Source organism: Protopterus annectens, chromosome 16.part0 (genome assembly GCF_019279795.1).
Source record: "Protopterus annectens isolate FY-2018-M chromosome 16.part0, PAN1.0, whole genome shotgun sequence".
Lineage (NCBI taxonomy): Eukaryota > Metazoa > Chordata > Ceratodontiformes > Protopteridae > Protopterus > Protopterus annectens.
In genome coordinates this window covers 509,935,687-509,961,357 of record NC_056750.1, presented here as the reverse complement: position 1 = coordinate 509,961,357, position 25,671 = coordinate 509,935,687, and the positions used below count along the sequence as shown (strand labels likewise).

General features: G+C 40.4%; 1 protein-coding gene across 1 annotated transcript in view; it reads left to right on the top strand.

Moving 5' to 3' along the window:
• PKN3 (protein kinase N3) overlaps positions 1 to 25,671 on the top strand; it is a 2,242,690-nt gene that overhangs the window by 12,609 nt on the left and 2,204,410 nt on the right. The window contains exon 2 of the mRNA XM_044058139.1: positions 20,228 to 20,510. Within this exon, the coding sequence (XP_043914074.1) occupies positions 20,228 to 20,510 (283 nt within the window). The remainder of the gene's footprint in view (positions 1 to 20,227; positions 20,511 to 25,671) is intronic.

Genomic DNA, 25,671 nt, shown 5'->3' with positions numbered 1-25,671 from the left:
CTCTTTCTGTTGGCAAATCCTGCTGTGGAATACCAATTCAATTACTTGGAATTTTCATAAAATTAATAAGTCTCTTCCTTCCAATTTCACTGGTAGAGCACAAAATATCAGGCTTCTCCGCTTGCTCTGTCTTAACTTGTTTTTTTTTTTTTCCCTTCTTTTTCCAAACTGCCCTTCTTGAGACGTCTCGTACTTGGCCATCCTCTTCATTTATAGGTTCATACTAGGCTATCTGCCCTGGGGCAATTATAAGCCTAGCCCGATTCTGTATGGCTTACGCCACCCCTTGATTTGAGTATACTGTGCCTCTGTCAATAGTGACACGGGAGTAATCCCTGGGACAAACCTACGATCCCCTATCCACTTATCAAGATTCTTCTTGAAGAGATTCAGTGAGGTGCCCTGCCTCACATGAGCTGGAATTCTATTCCAGAGCGAATCTCTGATTATCAATTAATCTGAATAACTGTTCAAAGCTGCTTCTCTTTTTTTTTTTTTTTTCCCAAGCCTTTTATTTGAGTTGGTCTTTGTGTTTCACAATCATCTCGAGTACATTTGATTTCCAGTAATAAGCCATCTCCTTGTACAAATGCTTAAATTTGAACTCTTTTTGTTGATCAGCTGCAAGATTCTTCGCAGCCTGTATTTTCTCTTCTCCTTTTTGAGTTAATTTTCTTTCCGGTTATTTAAACTTCTTATTTGGCATCCAAACAGTGTACTTGTTTACCAGTAACTGAATGTAACCCAGGCCAACCATATCACTAAATCTTATTTTCAGTTTGTTTCCACACTGGAAGAGATGAAATGAAGATGTATGCAGCGATGTTGGAAGTTGACTCTAGTACCTTGCTGTTGATTTTTACCTCGGCTCCCAGACTTAAGACTGTGGGGAGAAGCTGAATATTCTGTAGTTAATGCATTTATGTGATGCATAATCTTCTGGTCTTCTGTTTCTAGTTCATCTTTTTTAGTTTGATTCATTCATCCTTTCTGTGCTGTCTGCGGGTTATCCTTTGAAGAAAGCATTAACCCCTTTCCTGTTGATTGCAGACTTATTTAGCACTGCATGATTGATCTACTGGTGCAGATACTAAGTTTATTCTACTACTATTTTTATTTTCATTTTTAAATCTGTATGAAGCCGTCTTTTTTTTTTTTTTTTTTTTTCCTTAACTCTTTCGCAGCAATTTTGCAAGATAATTTATTGTAATATGCAAATTGTCCTGTAGCTTCCCAGTAGAAAAATCTGGAAACTTAAACATAGGAAAACTTTTTTTCTAGTGAGATGTCATTGTACTTGGCATGGTTTCTTGCTTCTGAGGGACATGGAAACGGATGTGTAACAGCATTTGTCTTTACTATGCAATCTAATCACCTGAAATCAGTTGTACTTTACCTATCTCTAGTCATATGACTAGAGACTACTTGGTGCTGCAGACTGATCTTCAGGGGTGCTGTCTTCCAGGAATGTCTTTATTTTAATTTTCAGGCAGGAAAGAAAAAGGTTATGGCAGTGGTAAAAATGGGCATTTCTCACAACCAAATGCATGATATTTTATCAACTTTTACTGCCAGCAGTATTTGTGGGTGGGTGGTACCATACATAGCAACTTGAAATGCATTTCTGTGACCATTTTAGTACTATTAGCAATCAGAGATAGGCTGAAGTGGTTATCTGTTTGTAGGTAGTATATGAAAGCAATGGATAGTGTGGTCACAGAAACCTATATATTTCTGTGGCTTGATGAGGGCTTGGGACAGGACATAGTGTTTGAAGGCTCCAGCTCCAAGTTGAATCTTGTTATTGCAATTGTTTCACTTTTTCTGTGGTTAAAAAAAAAAAAAAAAAAGTCTGTGGTAAATGGTATGGTCTCCATTATGACATGGAGTGGGATACAAGTAAAAGTATATTACTGCGGCTGTTATGTGGCAGCATCTTATTTCACCACATCTATCAGTCTGGCCAATTTATGTAAATGGATAGCCTTATTTTGCCCTATAAGACCAGAGGCCGACTAGCAGCACTGAACTCTGGGGAACCAGATGGGAGAAGGATGGGAGTGAGCAGTTAAAATGGGTTATCCGGTTCCCGGTAGCCCTCAGTCGGCCAGAAAACCAGAAGTAAGAAAAAATTGACAGTTGCAGTCAGTTGAAAGGACATCAGGGCATCCGATACAAAAGGAGGCAGCCAATGTCACATCCTCAGTCGTCCTTGCCACGGAGCCTGAATTGGAAGCTTTTTCATGCACAAGTGCTGGTCGGCAGTTTACCTTTGGTTTCTGACTACAAGAGTTGAAGTCTACTACAGCTAAGTACCCCGTTGGGGATCCTCTCTTCTTGCCTTAACGAATGTTAGAAAAAGTTAATTGCCTTACCTGTGGAAAACGGATTCCCCATAGAGATTTTCATTCCTATTCCATTATTTGTTTAGGCCTTGACCACGACGTTCCCAAGTGTGATCTCTGTGCCTCCTTTAATCCACGTACTATCCGTCGTCAGGCTAAGATTTTAGAGTTTGGCCTAAGTTCGTGGGTATGGCGTCCACCGGTCTTCAGTCTTCAGATGTTCCAAAGAAACATAAGGATAAGGACCGCAACAGGCCTCAGAAAGCCAAGTCCTAGGATGAGGTTAAGTTGGTCGTCAGTCGGGTGGTAGCCAGTGAGATGCAGATGTACAAATGCAGGCCTTGATTGAGTCAGAGTCCCTTAGGCCTTCAGCCACCATTTTGCCTTCCGACCTGTCGTCTCTTCTGCTGGAGCCGCTAAGCTGACTCCGGTGTCAGAGGCCTCAGTTTTGCATTCTGACAGCAAACTTCTTCCTTCAACCTTTGCTGCAACTTCAGTGGTTGCCAGGCCTTCAGAGTCCTTCAGGCCTGCAGGTAAACTTTCCATTCGGAAGGCTGTGAAAAGGCAGACTCCAGCTTCTTCTCGTTCCCCTCAATCCCAAATTGTTTAAAATGGCTAATGATTTGTTGACTCTTCATAAGGGGTCTCAGCCTCCTACTTCTAAAAGGAGTAGGGATGTTTCTCCTGAGGTTTTGTCCTGCTCAGGTTCTGATTCCTCCAGCATTTCTGCTGAGGAGTAATTTTCTCAGGCTTTTTCTCCTTTTGAGGATTCAGATGCAGAGGAGTCCATCCCTTCATCCTCTCCTCCAGAGGATTTCTCTTTCGGTGATACTTTTAATACCCTCTGAGAACATTTTAAATGGGAAAGTCAGGACTATCCCTAATCCAAGAAACGGATTAGGAAGTTTCTGGATTTACCTCAGCATAAGCCACTTGCTATTCCCACTGTGTTGGAAGTTGTTGATTATGTTTTTCTGAAAAAATCCTTGTCTCCAAATTCGGTTCCTCCTGCTCCCAGGAAATCTGACTGGTACTACAGAGTCTCTGATTCTCATCTGTTTCTTTTCAGGAATCCATTGTCGGATCCAGCAGTTATTTCTCGGGGCCTTAAAGGAGTTAAGGCCACTGTTACCAGGAATCCTACTCCCTCTGCCACCCTAGCTTATTAGGGCTACCAATTGTCTGTTTCATATACTGAAGTACCAGCAGCACACCTTGAAGGCTATTAAGTCTAGGATAGCAAGTGTACCTCTTTTGGCAAAGAGTAAAGACATGCAGGATTTACTGAATTTTGCCAGTCTGGTCAATAAGCATTCTTTGCATTGTGGTTTTGACATCCTTGAGGCCTCCAAGCAGGGCTATGGCTACTGGATTGGTTATTAGAAGGCACACTTGGCTCGGAGAATAGCCTCTTCCAGAGCCTGTCAAGGCTAAGCTTTTGGATGTACCTTTGCATAAAGGCAGAGTTTTTGGCAGCAAAGCAGAGGAGGTACTAAAGAAGGTGGAGGACAAGTCCATGCAAACTGTTAAGGATTTTCTGCCAAGTTCAACCCCCTCGCTTTAGCGGGAATTTACCCTTCTAAGAGTTGGATCTTTCTTGATACCAGCAGACAGAACCATTCTAGGACTAGAGGTTACAAATCTTCTAGGGGGCAGGGGGCTACCCCTCAAAGGTCTAGGTGTTGGCAGGCTTCCACTTCTAAAGGGGGAAGCTCCAAGCCTGCATCTCAGTCAAAACACACTAAAATTTTACAACATCTGCCTGTTCTTGCTTGCCGGGAGAGTCCTTTAGGGGGGAAGGTTGGCCCTTTTTACAGATGTCTGGGCCACTATCACAGACTACAAATGGGTGCTCAGAATGGTGTCCCTAGGGAACAAGTTTTCTTTCCGCACCTTTCCAGCTCCCAAGGAATTCCTGGACATTCCTCCAAACCAAGGGCAGAAGTAGAAAAACAAATTTTGTCTCATCTGGTTGCAATAGAATCCGTTCCTGCTCAGCAGGTAGGCCAGGGATTTTATTCCAGGCTTTTCCTAGTTCCAACAAAAAAAAGGCACCTGGCGTCCTATCCTGGATCTTTCTATTCTGAACTCTTTTTCCAGTAATTCCAAAGTTCAAAATGCTCACTCTGCATCTGTTGCTACCACTGCTAGAAAAGGATTCTGGGCTGGTAACCTTGGATCTCGGAGGCTTATCTGCACATTCCTATCAGGGAAAGTTGCAGGCAGTACCTTCATTTCAGAGTGGGCAAGCAACATTACCAATTCTCTGTGCTGCCCTTTGGCTTATCGACTGCTCTCAGAGTTTTCACAAAGCAATGATTGGGGCCAGGCACTTTTTGCAGGCAGAAGAAAATTCAGATTTGCCCATACTTGGATGACTGTCTGATTCAAGCAGGCGCTCTGGTATGAAAGGATCTGGAATTCGTAAAGACTCTTCTTTCTCCCCTGGGTTACACTCTCTCAATGTGGAAAAATCGAAAGTGGTACTATCCAAGGAGGTAACATTCCTGGGAGCAAGTCTGAACACAGTTGCCCAGATATCTCACCCAGGAGAAGCAGACAACTCTTTCAGTTTACTTCAAGGACTTTGCAAGCCTGTCCCAGCTCCCTGAAAGCTCTGGGATTCATGGCATCTTGTATTCTCATGATTCCATGTGCAAGACTGCATATGAGGAAATTGCAATGGTACCTCAAGAACATTTGTTATCAACACACAGAGGACCTGGATATGATGATTTCTCTGCAGGCGGAGTTTCTGTGGTGGGCAACAGCCTGTCTACAAAACAAAGGCATGCCTTTTCGGACACCTCTTGCCACTCAAGTTCTGACTACAGACGCATCAGACTACGCCTGGGGAGCACACCTGGATGGCAGATGCATACAGGGACATTGGAACGCCCAGCAGAGGCACCTGCACATAAATCTAAAAGAGTTGATTGCAGTTCAGCAGGCCTTACTAGCTTTCAAGCATCTTCTTTGTCCAGGGACCCTGCTTGTCAGGGCAGACACCACACCACGGTCATGTGGTACATCACGGTCATGTGGTACATCAACAAGCAGGGAGGGACTCACTCTTACCACCTGTGCAGGCAAAGCATGAATCTCTGGTCCATGGCAGCATCTCTGCACCTGCATCTCCTAGCTCAATTTCTTCCAGGAGGGCTCAATATTTTGGCAGACCAGTTGAGCAGGCAAACCCTGGATCCTCACGAGTGGCAGCTGAACAGAGCAGTCTTTTACAGCATCATACAAAGTTGGGGCACTCCTCAGGTGGATCTTTTCTCCTCCCCAGACAACCTTTCTTTTGCATCAGACAGCAGAACAGCAGAGCCTGGAAAGTGGATGCTGTATCCTTCCCTTGGATGTTGCTATCGGTGTACGCCTTCCCTCCTCTTCCCAGAGTATTACTGAAGATCAGGTACGAACGTCGAAGGCCTATTCTCATAGTTCCTGATTGGCCCAGACAGCATTGGTATCTGCTGCTTAGCAGTCTCTCCCATCTTCCTCCTTAATATCCTCCTCTGAAGCCAGATCTTTTGGTTCAGGAAAGGGTAAACATTCTACATCCTCGTCTTCAGCCTCTCCATTTGGCAGCATAGCTTATTGTATGACTTCTTCCCTTTCCCAACAGGTGTTGACGTGCTGAGGGAGGCCAGGAGGCCTAGCACTAGGAAATCCTATACTGGCAAATGGGGAAAGGTTCTCTCAATGGATGCAGGCTAGAGGGGAGTCTGCTTCTCAACGTACCCTTCCTCTGATCCTGGAATACCTGGCTGATTTACTTCAGGGTGGTCTTTCTTTCTTTTTCCTTTATCAAGATCCATGCTTCAGTCATCTCTGCTCTTTGTTCTCTTGAACAGCCTATTTTCTCTCATCCCCTGATGAAAATGTTTCTTGGAGGTGCATGTAATTTTAAAACCTCTCAGAAGAGCACCTACTCAAGCCTGGGATCTTAATTTTGTTCTGGAGAAACTTGCTCTTCCTTTTGAGCCAGCTGCCTCTACAGATTCCAAGTTTCTCTCTTGGAAGACCGCCTTCCTCTTGGCTATAACTTCAGCAAGGAGGGTTTCGGAGCTGCAAGCTTTGATTGCAGTGGAGCCTTTTCTTATTTTCCATGCAGATAGTCTCTCTGAGGACTTAATCCCTCCTTTATATCTGAGGTGGTTTCCAGCCTTCCTCTTAATCAGTCCATACACCTTCCTACCTTCTTTCCTAATCCTCGCAAGAGAGGTGAAAGGATCCTACATTTATGTGCACAGACAGCACAGGTTTTACCTGGACAGGACTAAGGACCTTCGGAATTCAGCACAGTTATTGGTCAGTTTCGCCCCTGGGGCCTAGGGCAAGGCCATTTTTAAGCAAACCATTTATAAATGGGTTGCACATTGTATTACCTTTTGTTATTCCTTTCATGGCAAAGCTCTGCCTCAGGGGATTAGGACCCACTCTGCTAGAGCGGCTTCCACTTCTGCAGTCTTTCTAAGGGGTGTCCGTACTAAAGACATTTTGGAAACTGCCACATGGTCTTCTGTTCACACTTTCACAAAGCATTATAATTTGCCTCCTGTTTTCCAGAGCCAGGGCAGGGTTTGCCCCTGTGGTTTTGCAGGGCATTATCTCCAACCCTTGATGCTGTTGGTTCCTCTCCCCCTTTTTTTTCTGGGCTTTGGTAATCAACCCATTTGTTAGGACTGCAACAGTGAAACACGATGATGTTAGAGTGTATTCGCTGTTGCAGTCCTGGTTTCCCTCCCTCCTTCCCCCTTTTTGTGGTCCTCTCATATTCTCTTTTCCTGAGGTACAGGCTTAAACCAAAAACCAATTTGAAAAATTAAGCCTCATTTTTTGGGGGCTCCTGACTGTTATGACAAGAAAGACTGAGGAAGTTACGTCGGCTGCCTCCTTTTCTATCTGACGCCCTGAAGTCCTTTACAACCGACGTCATTTTTACTTACCTTTGGTATTCTGGCCGACTGAGGGCTACCGGGAGCCGGATAACCCATTTGTTAGGACTGCAACTGTGAATACACTCTAACATCTACATTTATGGTAAGTGTACACAACTGTACTTTCCTATTATAAAATGCCTTCAGGGAGTTGATATTTGACCATCTATATACAGTTCATAAAGGAGCTCATCCTAGGGCTTTGTTGGCGCAATCCAGCACTATGCTTAGTTTTCACTTGGGGGAGGGGGGGCTGTGTGACCTCTGCCCAAAAAACTGAGTAAAACTAATGTCTAGAATGTGTACTAAGTTCTCATTATGTCAGAGTAAAAATCTTGTATGTTTAACAAGAAAACGTTTTATATTTTCCAGTTGTAACACCGCATGGCTACCATCTCCCCACCGCATGGCTACCATCTCCCCATAGGGGCACGCACATCCTTGGGCAAGTTCTCTAAGCCCACAATTGCTAGCTCCAAGGAGAAGTATAACTCTATGCTGCATTTTTCCTTCACTGCCTAGGGCATAATGCATGATGACATTGTGGGCTTGGATGACTGTGACTTCACTGGGAAAATTCTAGTGTCAAGCCAGTGCGTGCGCCCCCCCCCCCCCCCCGGATGGTCTGTATGGCAGTGATATGTCACTTCCCATCATCCCTAGCCAGCTTTTATAGCACCTGAACTACTGCTAATTTTAATTTGAATCATTTGTGGTATTGTTGGGCTTTATTCCCCTCTGCTGTGGGAATGGCTTTCGGCTTTATTTTAAACCAATAGATGAGAGGCTGCTGTGCTACTGTTTGGTGGATCCCTGCTGCTGCTTTTTGGGAATACTTTGAAGCCATGAGATTTTGGTATTTGGGAAGGGGAATCTTTTTAGTAGCAATCCAAATGGGTGCGCTACAGCACTGGTTACTCTTCAGTCTCTGTTCATATCCGATTCAGTCCAAGAGTTTTTCCCTAGTAAAATTGGAGGTGGCTTTGTGATTTTTCAGATAGATCTTAATACAGAGACCAGCCACTTAGAACATTCCTATGTAAGCCTACTGGGGGTTCTGCATTACAGTACTGACAACAATTGCTTGAGCAGAAGGAACATGGGGAACAAAAGCCACTGGATTCTTTTTTTACTTTTTGTAAGGCCTCTGGGCTTCTAGTATAAATATGCTGCTACCTAGGGTTGATAGCTTCCCAGATTTTATGACTTGTTTATATTGTGCCAATCATAGTAATAACTTTTTCCAGAAGTGCTTTTATTGGTTTAAAGATTAGGCATCAATGTATAAAATGACCTAAAAATCTCAGAGTATGTTTGTTACTGCAAAACTCGTCAATTACTTGATCTGTTTTGTTACATGCTTATATAAACTTTTGGTGATTGCTGGATGCACTAAACAAATACCTTGATCATAGTGTAAAGCTTTATAAGACTGGACTATACGCATATATTTAGAGTATAATCATTTTAATTAAGTGCTACAGTTGTAAAAATATGTTCTACATTAAGGAAAGAGAACACAAAACCGCTATAGAACTTCATCACAGCTAAACCAGACTTTTAAGTTCATTTATAGTTCCAAAAATTCACCTGATTAGTCAGATGAGTCTATCTGGAACTTACTAAAATGTATCAATAAATACTGTCAATTACTAAACTTTTTTTAGTAAAAAAGCTAAATTAAAACCATAGTATTAAAATTCTATGTGCTTTAGCAAACATTCAATGTTAATATATTCATTTAACCCTGGCCACTTAAATCAGCCAACAGTATCTGCCAAGTTACTTTTTTGCCTTCAAGTAATGTGTTGGTATCTTTCCCCTAGTGGTGGCTTGCCAGTATAGTGTAAATTCAGAGAAGCTAAGCATCTTGAAAACGCAAACTGCAGCAAGTTTTGCTAAGGAGGGGTTTCCTTTTTTTAATGCCTAAGATATTCATAAATTCTTCATGAAAGCTTTTTGGCTATCTTAACTGGGTAGGAATTGTCACAAGCTTCACACAGTACTAAATAAGACACCATTTTCAGGTTTACATGTAAACCTGCTTTTCGCCCAAATTTGTGAGGATGCTTCAAGTTATCACCTTGGAGTGCTTGTGGTGTTAACACCGAAGCATACCTGCATGAGCCAAGGGGGATTCTCACAACCTAGATCTGTTTTCAAGGAATAGTTTAATCTTGTTTTATATACAAAATTTGGTTCTCCACTAATATTAACTCTGTAAAAAGAACAGCTTTTATGGAATTGTATTGCATTTTGGAGCATTGCCTTACTTCTGAGTAGAGCAGTTTGTTGGAGTTTAGTGTATGCTGTATATGTTGGTGGGGGGAGGGGGTTGCTGCAGAATAACTTTAATGACATTACAGTGAGTTTTGTTATTTGCTGTTTCCTTAGCACTCAAACTTTCTAGCTCTAGGATCTGGATTTGTCTTTGCACTTTTATTTATTTATTTTGTAATCATCCTTGTGGGACATAATCCATTGGCTGCACCACCTGCCCTCAGTTGGCCTATTGGTTTTGGAGTGGTGAAAACTGATTTTTCTCAGGAAAGTGAGAGTTCTCTGCCCTATTTCTTCTTGCCTGGGAATCCCATTCATTTCCCCAGTCAGAGAGTCTGGTGGTGATAGGGAGCAAGTTACCTTACTGGTCCTGGGGGTGGGGGGTGGGGGTGGAGGGGCTCCTTTTTCCAGTGGAGCATGTACTTCATCCCTTTGGTTCTCTAAACTCAACTGCATGTTGCCTCCTGCAGGGGTGGTGGTCCATTCGCTAGATGTAAAGTAATGGTGCACATTATCTAGGCTTGTCATCCACAGTTATGCCCAAAGCTCCCACAAGGTGTTACCCAGATTTCGAGCCAGAGCTGCTCACTTCTGTCAGATGGACAAGCTGGCAATGCTGTTCACTTGCATCCTTCCTTGGCCAGCTTCTGTAGATGCTTCTACTATAGTCAGGTTTTATCCCTGTATGTCACTGGGCTAACAGTGTCTTGCTTTTTTCTGATAGCCATTTTAGTTACTCCAGGAAGTAACACATGGTGGCTACTGAACCAAGGTGTTCTATTTCTGCCCCTTAAACTATTTAAATAAACTAAATGCTACCAAGCCCTCCATCCTTTATCTGAAAGGAAGTGGAAGATGCTCTGATATACTTGTTCTTTTTTTCTGATGCTCTGACCTTCTGATCAAATTTCTTTAAGTTGACACACAGTGCCATCCTAGTAGGGGCTCTTCATTAGTTGGGGAGCCTTATAAAATTTAACGAGCTGCAACAAAGCAATTGTTCCACATGTACTACTCGGCCTAAACAACTCCTCATTCCTCCTTTAATTCAGTCCTTTGAGGACTTTTATCTATACTTTCAGGAATTATGTTTTCTAAGTATTCAGAGTTGCATTTGATGTTTGTTTTTTTTTTTTTTTTTGTTTTGTTTTTTTTTTGTTCAGTCTTTTTAAATATTGAATTGTGTTTGGTGAGTAATTTTGTTTTCTTTTAAGCTTTGTTTCTGACTGGAAAAAAAACAAATCTATTTTCCAGATGTACTCTGAAGGTCAAAGTTCCAGTTTTCAGCATGAGTGATACTATACAGTGACATCCTGTGGTGTTAATATTTCAAGTTCTTGGCTCTTAGAGGAGAGACATGTTTTAATATTTTTTTCAGTGTTTCTACTTTTCTACAAGTTACAGCTGTAAGTGAGAATGTTTGGGCAGGGTGTAATGTGACTTATCCCCTTTGACACACACGTACGTACGTATTTATTTTCTGGTCATTTTGTTGGGATGCAATGTGTTGGTGATACATGTTTTGGCAAGTTTTGTTGGGGTGAAATGTGTTTAATGGCTTATTTTGGTAAGTTCAAGTGATTTGTCATTTTAAGCATAGTAGTTTGGTTGATGTTCAGTGAAGAAATGCACTCTGTTTATGCTACGTGTATTTGTGACCCTTTATGAAATCCTTAGGATAAACATTTTGCTGATGTTGATGCCTTAGATGCACAGAAGTAGAGTCGCAGGATATGACTGTACTAAAGCTCTTAGAATCTCAAAAATGAGAATTAATTCATTTAGAGAATTCAGGCTGTTAACTGCCAGACCTCATGGCCGAGTGCAATGCTTGATCTCTGGTACATTGACGTTCTTGAAGCATCTCTGATGGGTCACTGAAAGTAGAAATCTAAGTCAACTCTGCATACACGAGGTAGTCATGAGATGGCATGCTCTGCTGTATATGCAGCCTTTGTCATACACATATTTGGCCTGGAACTCCTCTTCAGACGGTAATAAAGCAGTTGGAGTTGAAAGGTAAAACACTTAAGCATATGTTTTATGCCCCCATACCAAATACTCAGATTTTTTTTTCCCAGTAAATCCTGGCTGTTGCATATAAAGTGCGCAAAACTGCAGCAGCAGGCTTGGAAGTATAAATATCGGGGCCAGTGGAAGCAGAAATGATGACACCTGAGGCAACAGGTTTTATCCTGTTGTCAGTTTGCTGTTTCTCCCCAACCCATGAGAGGAAGGGTTTTCTGTTTTATAACACTTCTGTAATATCTCACCTCAGTAAAGTGCTACCTGAACTGTTATTTCTTCAGATCCTAAATGTTCTTGGCTTCAAATGGCTAATGAATGGAGACCCAGATTTAAAGTTAAAAGATAAAGATGTTTGTACAACTATTTTTTTTTTTTTAATTTACGTACAAAGTTGGTTACATCTTTTGATGTAGAATGTTCTCCTCGTACTTTGTGGAGACCCTGGGTCAGTGAAAAGAACAAAGTATCTGGTTGTGCTGTAGTAAACTCTGCATTGTGTTGAGATCCTGAGCACCGCCGTCTTCCTTCAGAAACTGGATATGTGCTGTTCCCAGTTAAGGATTTTTAATATCAGCACAACTAGTTTTCTTCTGTAGGACAGAATATAACTGGTGTAATGGAAACTGAGTGGATCTCAAAATCATTTGGTTAATTGTCCTTCTCCATCCATGATTCCCAAAGGCAGTTTACCTGAGAAAGATGCAATAGTATTTCGGGTACTTTTTATAGAACCAGAGTATGCAGACTAAGGAATGCATCTTTCCCTTGCTAATAGCAGTTAAAGTTTTCTGTCAGAACTGGCATACTCCTTCAACCAGGTTTTCCATTCTGTTTTAGCACTGGGTCAGAAATTGACCACAGACAACTGGGACTAATGCTTGATGAGCTCATTCACAGGGCCTGAGTTTGTGAGATCTGTGGCTTCCAGCACAAATGAACTTGATCAACTTGGAGGAGGTGATCCTCCAGCTGGTTCAGTATCTCCTTAGCTAATCCTTCAAGCTGAGACTTGTGCAGATTTGTTACATACAGTGTAATTATCCAATAAAGGAGTGGGAACACTGTCGCCTTTCAACTCGAGCAGTGGTAATCTGGGTACAAGCAGTCAAAGTAAGCTTCAGTCTTAAAGCCATTTACATCTCAGGTCACCAGTTTGAGACTTACTCGAGCACCAATATTTCAATCTTCCGAATGGGAAGTGGACAGGAACACACTTCTTGATGTACGGCATGTCCATTGATGGATTTGCTTGCATCTCATTTGAGACATTATCCTGTATTGTTCTTTTCCATTCTTTGTGTGTTGAAGGTGACCAATGCAATTTTCATTGGTCAAAACCAGGAATGCATTTATGCATTAAGATCTTTTGTCTGCATTTCATCCAACCTCTCTCGTACTAAACCTGCTTCTGAAGTTTAAAAGATAAAGCAAATTGCATACTGATTAGGACTGTCTTGGCCAAGACGATGACTGTTTTTCCACATACTGGAAAATCAAATTTTTGAAAATGGATATAGCTTTCTTAATGGTGTGACAAGACTGTTTTTGACACTACTGGCTCAGTCTCTTGAATATTATATGTTACTGTCTTATTTGATAGTATCCTGACCTACTGCTCTGAGATGACCTCGCAAACATTTCTGCTTGTTTTGCCTGATTGTTGTTTGAAGGTATTCAGCTGGAGAAATAAATCTGACTCTCACGCTCTCGACTTGGCTTGCTATTAAAACTTGTTTCTCTGGGTCCCATTCAGGACGTCATGATTGTGCTCCATGGAGCTGACCTTGTGAAATAGCTTTTTGACAAACATTTTGCATTTGAGACCCTTTGTATGTCCAGTGGCTCCTGCCTGGGACCTAACAGAATTTCTTCTATACATACATATTTCTGTCTGCTGACCAAGCCTTTGCGTGTGTATGTTGAGCCGATTAGCCCTCTGGCTGGTCGATGGTAATTGGTTATCATAGATGTACTTTATGCTCTTGCCGATGTCTAGCAATAAGAACATTTTTTGAAGGCCCTTCTGCCCCTTGTTGGCCGCTAGCAGCACTTGCTTTACAGTGGGACATCTTACTTCCTTTATTTCTACATGCTTCCCACTGCAAGCTGTGAGGGCTGCTGTCACTGACTGGGTTCATAAAACTCTGGTCCTCTCAGCTGTGACTCTTTCAGTACTATGCAAACAGAGGTTTCTGATGGGAACTACTGCCTGCCCAGGATGATGCGTTGGTGCGGTCTGCTGACTTCCACTCCCCGCCCCCCCAAACTCTGGTTATATGGTTTTAGTCAGCTATTTTTTTCCCTTTATGCCACAGAGTTGAGCTTTGTTATAGAAATGTTGACTTAATCTTTTGAGCAGAACTCAAGTTCTTATTTTGGAAGTCTCTCCTCTGGGTTCAGTGGTGTTGGGATGTGGAAGGAGTGGGGGTGCTGGGTTTTCCAGGGTTGAGGAGGTGGTTGATTGCTAGAATTTCTGTGGGTTATGGAGGTATTTTTGTTGAGCAGTTTGGTAAGGTTCTTATTGCGGATTTGTTTCTTTGCTTGGTTTCGTAACTGTTGATAGGTATAGGGCTCTGGTTTTATCTCTCTTTTAGATTAGTAGTTTAGTGTCATGAGAAATCCATGGTAATTGCTTTGTTTTGCTGCAAAGTTTTCTTGTGGGGGTTAGACTATCTCGAATGTTAAAGAATTTGTTAAATCATTTTGTGTGCCACAATCGGCATAGAAATCCAAACTGTATTTGTAGCCTGTGACTGGGTGTATAATATAGTCACTCTTGTTAATTTAATTGCAGACATTGCACCCCCACACACTTAAATGTCCTTCTGCGTCTCACCTCAGGCTCATTACCGCTATTCAAGGTCTTATAAAATTCTCAATAGAATTAAAATCCTTATAGGAGAACTTTGGTTCATTCCCAATAATTTCTTTAAAATTTAGCATGTGAGGTGAGTATATTCCAGTGTTTCCGAACATTGCTAGAATTATTTAAGCATAGTCTCAAGGAATCAACATTACATCCCTTGGTTGTTTGATCACCATCAATGTCATTACTAAAGAATGGTTTTGCCCTTGTATGACAATGAGACAGTACTTCATTCTGAACACAGTTCACCATTGACTCCTGATAGCCCCTCTGACAAAACTCTTTAGTAAATGTTAAAACCTGAATAGATATCACTATCTCTATTATGTATCCTCACATTCCTGTAAAACTGACCCTTTATTACATTTCTTTTGACATATCTGGGATGCATGCTACTTGTAAGTATATTAGATTATTCTTATCGAATGCTTTCTTGTATATAGCAGTGTCCATCCCATCAATAGTTTTCCTTCAAAACATGCATCTAAAAAAAATCTATTTCAGTTTAAAAATACTTAACAATGAATTTCAAATCTGTAGTACTATGTAGGTAGTTTTATAAAACCATGCAAAAACGCTTATCAACCCCGCCCAAAGAAAAAAGACATCACCCACAAATCTTGCATAATGCAGAAGTGAACCATGATAACTATTCCTTTCATTAAACACATTTGGATTCCCATTGCACCAACACACTATTAGCATAGGCGTTGGCATACATATGGTACCTGTTGCTACGCCCACCTGCTTGAATATATTTTCCCATCAAATGTAAAGAGATTACTCGTAAGGATGACATCCAACAAAAAACAAATCTGATAAATCTGATCAGAAGTATATGTAGAGTGATTACTGAGAGAGTCTGATTAAATACCATCTGCATTCAGAATAACTGTGAATAAAGACATTATGTCCATGGTAACAGAAAGATATTCATCAATGCTGTTGTTCTCCACCCATTGAGACAACTTAAAAAATGTCTGGTATCCCAAGTAATAGTTTTTGTACTGAGTCTATAACTGGACGCAATTTTTTGTCCATGTAAATGGGTAAGGCCTCTAACCCACCCCTTCCCTGTGACAGTAGGTCTCATGTGTGGGTTCTCAAGTGACTTGTGAATTTGTGGGAGCCCATAAATAGTTGGTACATTTGAGTACTCCACCATGAAATCAAACAATTTTCTGTCAGTCACTCCTTCCATCAGTAGATAATATACGTAAGAGTGTATATTAACAGTCGTGTCAACTTCTAGTCTGACATTCTAAATAAGTCAACATATCAGACAACATTTCAGACAGGGCATTAACATACTGACTAGTATCCATAACCGTCTGTCCCCCTTTGTCCGCTGGACACGTGTACAGATCTTGATATATAATTAACTCATTTAGTGTTTAATACTGTACTTTTCTCAGATTTATAGAAAGTCTTCATCACTCCATTATTAAAGATATCGTACATTTCCTCTTCACAAATTCTACTAAATGCTTCTAACAAAGGGGGATTTACTGGAATATAAGTACTAGGTTTTTTGAATAGATGCACAATACCATTTGTATTACCGTGCGCTAACTTCAAAGTGATATTCCAACAGTGTCATATAACTTGGACCCTCTGGCTGGTATAAAGGATAAAGCCAAGATTAAGCATCTCAGTCTGCTCTTTCATTAATACTTGGGATGATATTTTCACAATTAAACTTTCAGAACCTTCCGTCTGACTGCAGGCCCCAATTCCAACTGACTCTTCCAACTCCTGCTCTTGGGCCGCCCCCTCAGGTCATGTGTGACCAATTCTGGGAGCTGCAGTTGTAAAAAAAAAAAAAAAAAAAAAAAAAAAAAGTATTGATTGGTCAAAGGCACGTGTTATCATTCACATTCGAACACTGAACATTTTGAAATCATATCACATTAGCTTTCAGAGGTTCTCTCACAGTGCAACCATTCAAAACATTTAGAGTTACGATCACAAACCATATTAGAATCTACATTGTCAGTATGGATTTAGACATTGCATGCTCACTATCAGCAGCTGATGTATGTACATTCCAAAGGGATACTGCACAGATGTGTTCTCGCTCCGAAATCTTGGCAGTATGTCTTGGGCCAGGAAAAAATATGCCCTTCAGAGAAAATGGACAAATCCATGCTGCAGTTTCCTTCTTTTGGTCTCAGTTAATCTCTTCTCATATACTCCTGTGTCAGTAAATAAATATTTTTTTCTTTTGAGTATAGAGTCCAGTCCGATAAGCTATTCACCTTGTCAATGTCACCTGTAACTTCAGCTTCTAAAGCTGTCTCAGTCGGACCAAAAAATTTCAAAAGCAGGTCAATGTATTTAAAGCTAATTTCCAAATTCAGATTCTGCCAATCCCTAAGTAAATCGGGGAAAGAATTTCCATACGTTGGCATCTTAATGCGCAAGCCCCTTAGAATCACTTTGTGCATTAAACATGCTTCAAGGTGCAGTCTCTGCCATTGAAGCTGCTTATACTAATAAATGTTCTCAAGTGTTCTCAAAATAACCTTAAAATTGCTGTAATCCAAATCGGACTATTGGGTGGAAGAAGGGACAGAGCCCGTATCAACAATAAGCGAGTCCCAGCAACAGCCAAAATGTGGTTTAAACGACTCCCAAATGTGGAGAGACGGTCACTTGCTGGAATCCGTATTGACACCTTCTGCCATGCTCCGTTCAATATAGCTCAATGAAACACCAAAAAATGAAGGAGCAACAGGCCAACTCAAACACATCCAAATCCAAAAACGAAGTCAGCTGGTTCAGAAGATGTTCAAGATACTTTAGTGCATACAAATTAAACAGTAAAACAGTGGAAATAGCTGAGCGCTTTCTCACCAAACCTCTGTGCTTCCTCACATCTAAAAAATAAGTAAAATCACACCATTTAAATAACACCAAACTAGCGCCTCACATCATGTGACTTTAAAATAGGTTTTAAAGGAATGTACTCATTTAGTCCCTTCCCTTTGTTAGCCTGAAGTAACAATGATTGTTTAATTTCAAGTCTTTAAGTGCTGGTTTTGACACCACCGCCCCTTTTATATTAAGATTATATCTCTAGTATAAGAAATTTAAATGCATGCATGCATAGGTCCTTTTATCAGCTACATGCTTGCCAAGTGCATTTCTCAAATCATATCTTTTCATAATATATAAATGTTCTCTCTCTATTTATAGCCTGTGACGATGTGTAATAGTCAGTCTCATTGATGTAATTGCAAACATTGCAGCCCCCATTCTTAAGTAATGACATTGATGGTGATCAAACAACTAAGGTTTGTAATGTTGATTGCTTGAGACTATGCTTAAATTATTCTAGCAATGTTTGTTCGACATGTATGCAATGTTAGGAAACATTGGAATATACTTGCATCAGATGCTAAATTCCAAGAAATTATTTGGAATAAACCAAAGTTCTCCTATAAGAATTTTAATTCTATTAAGAGAATGTTATAAGACCTTGAGTAGAGGTAATGAGCTTGTGATGAGACCCAGATGGACAGAAGTGTGGGAAGTGCAATGTCTGCAATTACATTAACAAAAATGACTATATTGTACATCCAGTCACATGTTATAAATATAGTTTGGATTTCTATGCTGATTGTGGTGCACACAATGTGGTTTATCTTGCATGTTGTGATATGTCAAAGTTATGTTGGCAAGACAAATAGGCCCTTCAGAGACAGGATTAGAGAAAATTTATATATTATGATTGGATATGATTTGAGAAATGCACTTGGCAAGCATGTAGCTGATAAAGGACCTATGCATACATTATTTCTTATATTAGAGATGTATATTCCTAATATAAGGGGAGGTGATGTTAAAACCAGTACTGAAAGACTTGCAATTAAATGGATATCATTATGTCAGGCTACTAAAGGGAAGGGACTAAATGAGTATATCCATTTAAAACCTCTTTTGAAGTCATGTGATTTGAGGCGCTAGTTTGCTGTTATTTAAATGGTGTGATTTTTTTTTTTTTTTAATATATTTTTTAGATCTGAGGAAGCACCAAGGTTTGGTGCGAAAGCACTCATCTGTTTCCATTGTTTTATTTATTTGTATGCAGTTAAAGTATCTTGAACACCTGAACCAGCTGATTAATTGCGTTACTTCATTATGATAGATGCAGGTAATTTTCGGGCTCAGTTTACCAGGTCATCAGCCAGCATGTCAATCCTTTGAAACTTGTTGTAAACCTAACAAATTGGGTGCCTGCAGGTGCACAACATGTCTTACTCTGGCTGCTCTGCAAGGTGTGATATCTAACCCCACCTTTTTGGTTAACTTTATAATTATATAGCTTACTGCAGCAATGACTTTTATACTTGACCTGATACATTTGTGTGAAGTACTACATAATAGCTGTAAGAACTATAAATCACTGAAAAAGGGTTGACTTTTTCTTCTCTGTCTGCATACCACTATGCATTTGTTGAGTTTTGATGCGACTATGAATTTATGCAGATTAATTGTCATCAGTTAGGTGACCCCCCCCCCCCATTCCAATTTTGCAGGAAATTAACATATCACACCTGAGCTTTCACTATAGCAATAACCCACGCCTGGGTGTGGGTAATGCGGGATTTACCCACGGTTGGCGTGGTTTGGTCCCGAGGCGAAGCCCGAGGGACCAAACGAAGACAACCGTGGGTATCGCATTACCCACACCCAGGCGTGGTATTGCTATTATACTATGACATTATTTAAGAAAAGAAATAATTACTTTTCTTAAATAATGGCATTGTATAATGCCTCTTTGCTGCCCTTCCACAGCTGTCTGGTATCCGCGGCAGTTCTGATGTACTGCGCATGCCTATGCAGTACATCATAGCTGTGGCCAAAAGCAACGGAGAAAGCAAGATCTCTGTTGCTTTTTGCTGTTTCGCTATGTTAAATGGGTTTAACATAGCGAGACAGCTTTAAAATAAGCAACGGAGATGTCCGTTGCTTGTTTTAAAGCTGTCTCGCTATGTTAAACCCATTTAACATAGCGAAACAGTAAAAAGCAACGGAGATCTTGCTTTCTCCGTTGCTTTTTTTTTTTAAACCTGTCTCGCTATGTTAAACCGTTGCTTATTTTAAAGCTGTCTCTCTATGTTAAACCCATTTAACATAGTGAGACGGGTTTAAAAAAAAGCAACGGAGAAAACAAAATCTCCGTTGCTTTTTACACACTGTGTCACTATGTTAAAGGAGTTTAACATAGCGAGACAGCTTTAAAAAAAGCAATGGAGATCTCCGTTGCTTTTTCTAAACCTGTGTCGCTATGTTAAACTCTTTTAACATAGCGAGACAGTGTTTTAAAAGAGACTTGTCGCCTGGACTTTTTCCATTAGTATAAGTCTATTTACAACGTGCACGCTGGCCAATCAGTGTGCACGTTTTGGAATATTAATGGGGAGTCATGGTATAATATTACTGTTGTAAGCGTCTGCAGCTCCTTTTCTAGATTGTACTTCATCTTGCAACATGTATCCCTGTTAAGTAGATCTGTCCAAAAGACAGAAATTTGCTTTTGATCAAGTCCCAGTCATTTAAGAATTTCCTGCAGCAGTTATCACGTGTAAATCCCTACTGTTACATAGAGTATCCTGGCACCACTGTGTTTTTACTATTGTATACAAAGCCAAAAAGTTGAAAAGTGAACATTTTAAATAAACTTTTAACCTAACAATATTTACAAGGCATTTCTGAACTCCTTTTTTTTTTTTTTTAATGGTCTGTCTATTTTGCAGAGTAATCTACTTTTAGAGATTGTGGATAGTACCAATATTCTTGACCCTGACTTCCAACAGCAACTTGATTATATGAAGGAGCAGATCCGTCGAGAGATACAGAAGGAGCTAAAGATTAAGGAAGGGGCAGAGAATCTGCGTAAAGTGACAACTGACAGAAAGAGTCTGTCTCATATTGAGAATATCCTGAAAACCTCAAACCGTAAACTTGAGCAGCTGCACTGGGAACTGCAGGAATTGAATGGGCGAATAGTTGTGATAGACAGAGACAAGAATGAAGCAGGTTAGTTTCAAAGCACTTTAATATTTTTGTGCATGACCATGTACTGTTTGTTGGCAAGTACAAGCAGTCGGTGGATGGATGTTCTCAACGGACAATAAAAATATAGGTAATGTAAAAGCATGTAGAGAAACAGCATGTTTTGTAAAGCTGTGTGACCTGCAGCTAACCACATGCAGCCATATTATACACTGTATTAAGACCTGCAATTTTATTGATAACTTGCACAGTTTTGCAGATTAATAGTTTTAAATACTGTTAAAAATTTACGTAAATCCAAACGATGTATGCTGGTTCTACATGTGCCAAGTAGAAATCACAAATTAAGCTGATTCACTTGTTATTTTAAACTTGTTATTTAAACTGACATACAAAATAAAGTCCATGTCACTCAAAAGTGATGCATAAATGAACAGAACTTTATTGCAAGTAAGCGCTTTCACCCGTAGGCTTCCTCAGACTTTTATTGCTAACTGCACTACTGCAGTTTAAATAAACTAAAGTGCATTGCTATTGGTCAGTCAATACAACATAGAGAAGGCTTAAAGCGCTACGTTCACAATATATTCAAAAAGTATAGTATTTAGTACTTAATATATAATACTTAATATATAGTTAAAAACTTTGACAAAGCATTTATTTAAAATAGTTTTCTAAAGACATTAATTAAAAAACATAGATTAAAAGACATCAATATAAAACAACTGGTATTTGTATATAAAAGATATTATGTATATGTATGTATATATATATGTATATTAGTATACATATATATATATATATATATATATATATATATATATATATATATATATATATATAGAAAGAATGTATACTAGAATAAATATATTAGGGACCATGTAAACCAGATATGTTGCAGTAAAAAATCTAAAGCCCCATTCATAGCCTATAAAATCATGCCTAAAGTACAGGTAAAACCATTTTTAAGAAGAAAAAGGCTTAGAGTACCCAAGCACTAGTTTTGAGATGTAGGTTGTGTATTATTATTATTAGCATTTTACTTTTATATGTTTAGTTTTTAAGACCTTAAAGATATTTTTCATATAGGCATATGCCTATATTACCTCTCTTTGGGTATGGATATCTGGTGTCTACATAGGCATGATTTTATAGGCTATGAATGGGGCCTTAGATTTTTTAATGCAATATTTCTGGTCTACATGATCCCTTATATATTTATTCCAGTATGCATTCTTTCTATATATATATATATATATATATATATATGTGTGTATGTATGTATACTAATATACATATATATACATACATGTACATATATCTTTTTTATATACAAATACCAGTTGTTTTATATTGATGTCTTTTAATCTATGTTTTTTAATTAATGTCTTTAGAAAACTATTTTAAATAAATGCTTTGTCAAAGTTTTTAACTATATATTAAGTATTATATATTAAATACTAAATACTATACTTTTTGAATATATTGTGAACGTAGCGCTTTAAGCCTTCTCTATGTTGTATTGACTGACCAATAGCAATGCACTTTAGTTTATTTAAACTGCAGTAGTGCAGTTAGCAATAAAAGTCTGAGGAAGCCTACGGGTGAAAGCGCTTACTTGCAATAAAGTTCTGTTCATTTATGCATCACTTTTGAGTGACATGGACTTTATTTTGTATGTCAGTTTAAATAAGTTTAAAATAACAAGTGAATCAGCTTAATTTGTGATTTCTACTTGGCACATCTAGAACCAGCATACATCGTTTGGATTTACGTATTGTTTTTATTTTATTTTGCTGGTTCAAACTCTCTATCTGCTGGTCGTATCCTTGGATATTTATTTTTACTGTTAAAAATTTGATAATGCATAATTTTTATTTTATTGCTCAATATAACAATCCACCATTAACCTGGGTGCATCTTGCATACTTATAGTATGCCTGTCCATATTACTAATTTTTTTGCAGAATAAATACAAATTTGTCATATACTTGCAATATAAATCTAAATCCAAGTCACTAAATGCTAACAGTAAATACACTTGTGACACTAGCACTCTGTATACTCCATCTGATGAGCAGTTTTACATTTTTATAATTTGCGTAATTTGTAGATGCAGATCATGTCAGATGCGCTTTAAAAAGAGGTTGAGAGAGAACCTCATAAGAAGTGACTTTCCGTTGTAATAGATGTTGGGGAAAAGGTCAGTTTTGCTTGGGACTGAAGGAGTTAAAGCTTCCAGCATTGAGAGCCCTGCACTGCTCTCCCTGACAAGTAATTCAGGGCCGTGTACAGTCCTGGGAAGTGAGTTTATGCATCCTTTACCTTTTTACCCATAGTGCTTGCTGACCACTCCATTGTCTGCTGACCATCCATTTCCCTAGTTGGACTATGCCCATTTGTTCCTTGCACTACTCATTCCATCAGTAACAAGAGGGACAAGAGCCTTCTGGAGAGACAGTGGCAGCCATGAATGCTTGTATAAGCTATATATTTTTTACATGGCTGTCTTTTCTCTCCCCCCCCCCCCCCCCGACCCTTGGGTAGAACCTGTTCAACTTGAGTCACTGCAGTGGCCATTGTGCCTCCCCCATAAGTTCAGGCTTTCATGCATCCACGATTAAAGAATTCCACATGTGCCACCCTTGTCCTTTACGTGCGTGTCCCAGAATTGCTTCTTTACATTACTAACCCTCGTCTGATGGATTGTGGCATTTGGTAATCATGAGCCACCACTCCATCACAGGCATACACATTCATTCCATGCGAACTGCAAAAGATAACCTGAGCCAGTAATAAGTCAAATCACCTGGAGCTTTGTCATTGTGACACACTGGAGCTATCTGCATCCTGTACGTTTTGCTTGAGAACCATAAACTATCTAACTTACATAACTGAGCTATGTGGTCTTCTGACTGCTTCAGTCATTGGACCAGCTTGCCAGATGGACTTGTGAAACAGAATTTGTAGATATCATCAGCAACTACTTCAAGCCTTATCATGAGCTTAATCTGTAACTCTACTGAAGAATCTGTCTAAGCTGTAGACTTTAGTATTGCCACACACCAGCATATCTTAACTTCAACTTACAGGCTTTGCTTAACATGCTAAAACGCCTCATAAACTCTCCATTTTATTGTTCTAATCTTTTTGACCTAACTATGAAGTTGAGAAAGAGGAGAAACATTTTTAAAGTGTTTGTCGAATGTCGGACTCTCCAGGATCTTTTTTCTAAGAGGCAATAGAATCCTTGCCCATTATGGTTTAGGCGTAGTTAACAGTGGCAGACTCTGTAGTCTGGAAGAAACAAGGACAACTTCTGGAGGAGTCATCCCTGCAGAGGGAAGACTGACAAAAGCAAGATGCAGCAAATCCATGATATCTTGGTCTGATTTACTCTGATAACAATCCATGGGATATTTGATCTGATGTTTAAGTCTTCATCAAATCTGTGGGTCTCCGTTATGAGCTTCAAACTGACACGGCAGTAAGCAAGCTTAGGATACAGTGCTATTGCTCCTCCCACCCTACCCATACTGCCTAGCTCCCAGAGATGCTTCAGATCTCATTACCTACGCTCAACCAAAGCACTGTGATTAGTTAGAGCTCCTCCGTTAGTGTGTTTTTTGGGTCCTAAGTGAAAATTTTTTACTGGTTTTTTTTTTCCTACCTTATTCTGCCGTTTTTAAAAAAAAAAAAAAAAAAAAAAAAAAAGCTTAGTTCCTCTTAAGCTTTTATAGTGTGCTGTATTCCTTTGCCAGTGGCTGTCGGGACTCTTCCTTATTCTTCCCATTTCTTTCTTACTATGTCAGAAAATTTGACAAACCAGTAGGTTTTAAAAAAAAAAATGCACTTCCTGTGGGCACAAGATCCCCAAGTCTGTCACCCACAGAGAGTGCGCTTACTCTTTTTGGGTACTGCCCACCTTGAAGTAAATTGCTCTGTCTGCAAGGCCTTTCTTCCTCGGACCCTTGCAGATAGGTGTAATAAGCTTGTTCTTGGGGGACTTATCCCTCCTCCTCCTGCAGTTGCTTCTTTTTCATGGGCTCAGCCCCCTGCCAAGAAATCCAAGGAGGCCAGGGACCATAAACGGTCCCTGAAGCCCTCCATGCCTTTTGGAGTCTGAGCCTCCTAAAAAGGCCCCAAGACCATCAGAGCACAGTTACTGGCTCTGGTACAGCTCACTTGTGCGCTCTGTTTCTGCCCTGTGCTTCTGCCCCCCCCTTTGGGGCAGGAGCCATTGGCACCAAGGCTATCCTCTGGGGTTGTCTCATCCAGGCACCACTGTAGATTCTCTTCTGGATCCTCGTCCATTAGGTCCTCTTGGAACCTTTCGGAGAATGAGGTGGACATATTGATGAAGTTTATCCATATGCAGATCCAGATGGTGGTCCTCCCAGCTCCATCCCTGGTGGGATCTGCAAGCAGAGCCTCCCCCTGCAGGATTCTCTCTCCTACTCTGATCTGGCCTACCATTTCTGAGCTCCTGGATCCTTTGGTCCCTGATGCTGGTCTCTCGGCCCTGATAGTTCTGTCTGCTTAGTCAGACTGCTTCCTTGACTTGCTCTGTTCCAACCGTGTTGGGGCAGTGTGTGTCTTGGAGCTGAAGCCTCGCTGTACAGTCTGGGGGGGGATTACATCCTCCACTCCACAGTTTTTGGAGTTGTCACTTCCTGCCAGTGCTTCGGAGTTTGACAGCTCACCCCTGACTCCACCCTCTGAGCGGAGGGCTGTTGGCGACAGAGGATGACCTACTCATGATCCCTCAGGACAGAGCATTCTTCCTTGAGACTCCAGCAGTCATCCTGCCTTCGAGGTTGTGGAGAGGGTTCTACTGTTTGGGATCCACCCCTTCCCATCTTGCACTCTGTGTCGGAGACCTCTCTCTCTCCTAACACCAGGACAGCCAGTTCCGCAGAGCCTTCAGTCTCTTCCACCCAGGGAAGCCCAGATCTCTTCTGACACCTCCCCGGAGCACCCCACTGAGGAAGTTCCTCAGAGGTGTAAAAAGAGGTACCTAAATTCCACAGATGAATCTCTCTCATGATGGACACCGACAGAAAGGTCCCCCAGATCTCCAACTGATGTCTAATTTGGAGATGTATTAAAGAATTTGCCAAAAAGGTGGTTGGCTGGCCTCAAATCCCACCCTGGGTGAGTTGGTGTTCTTGGAGCCCTCAGGGAC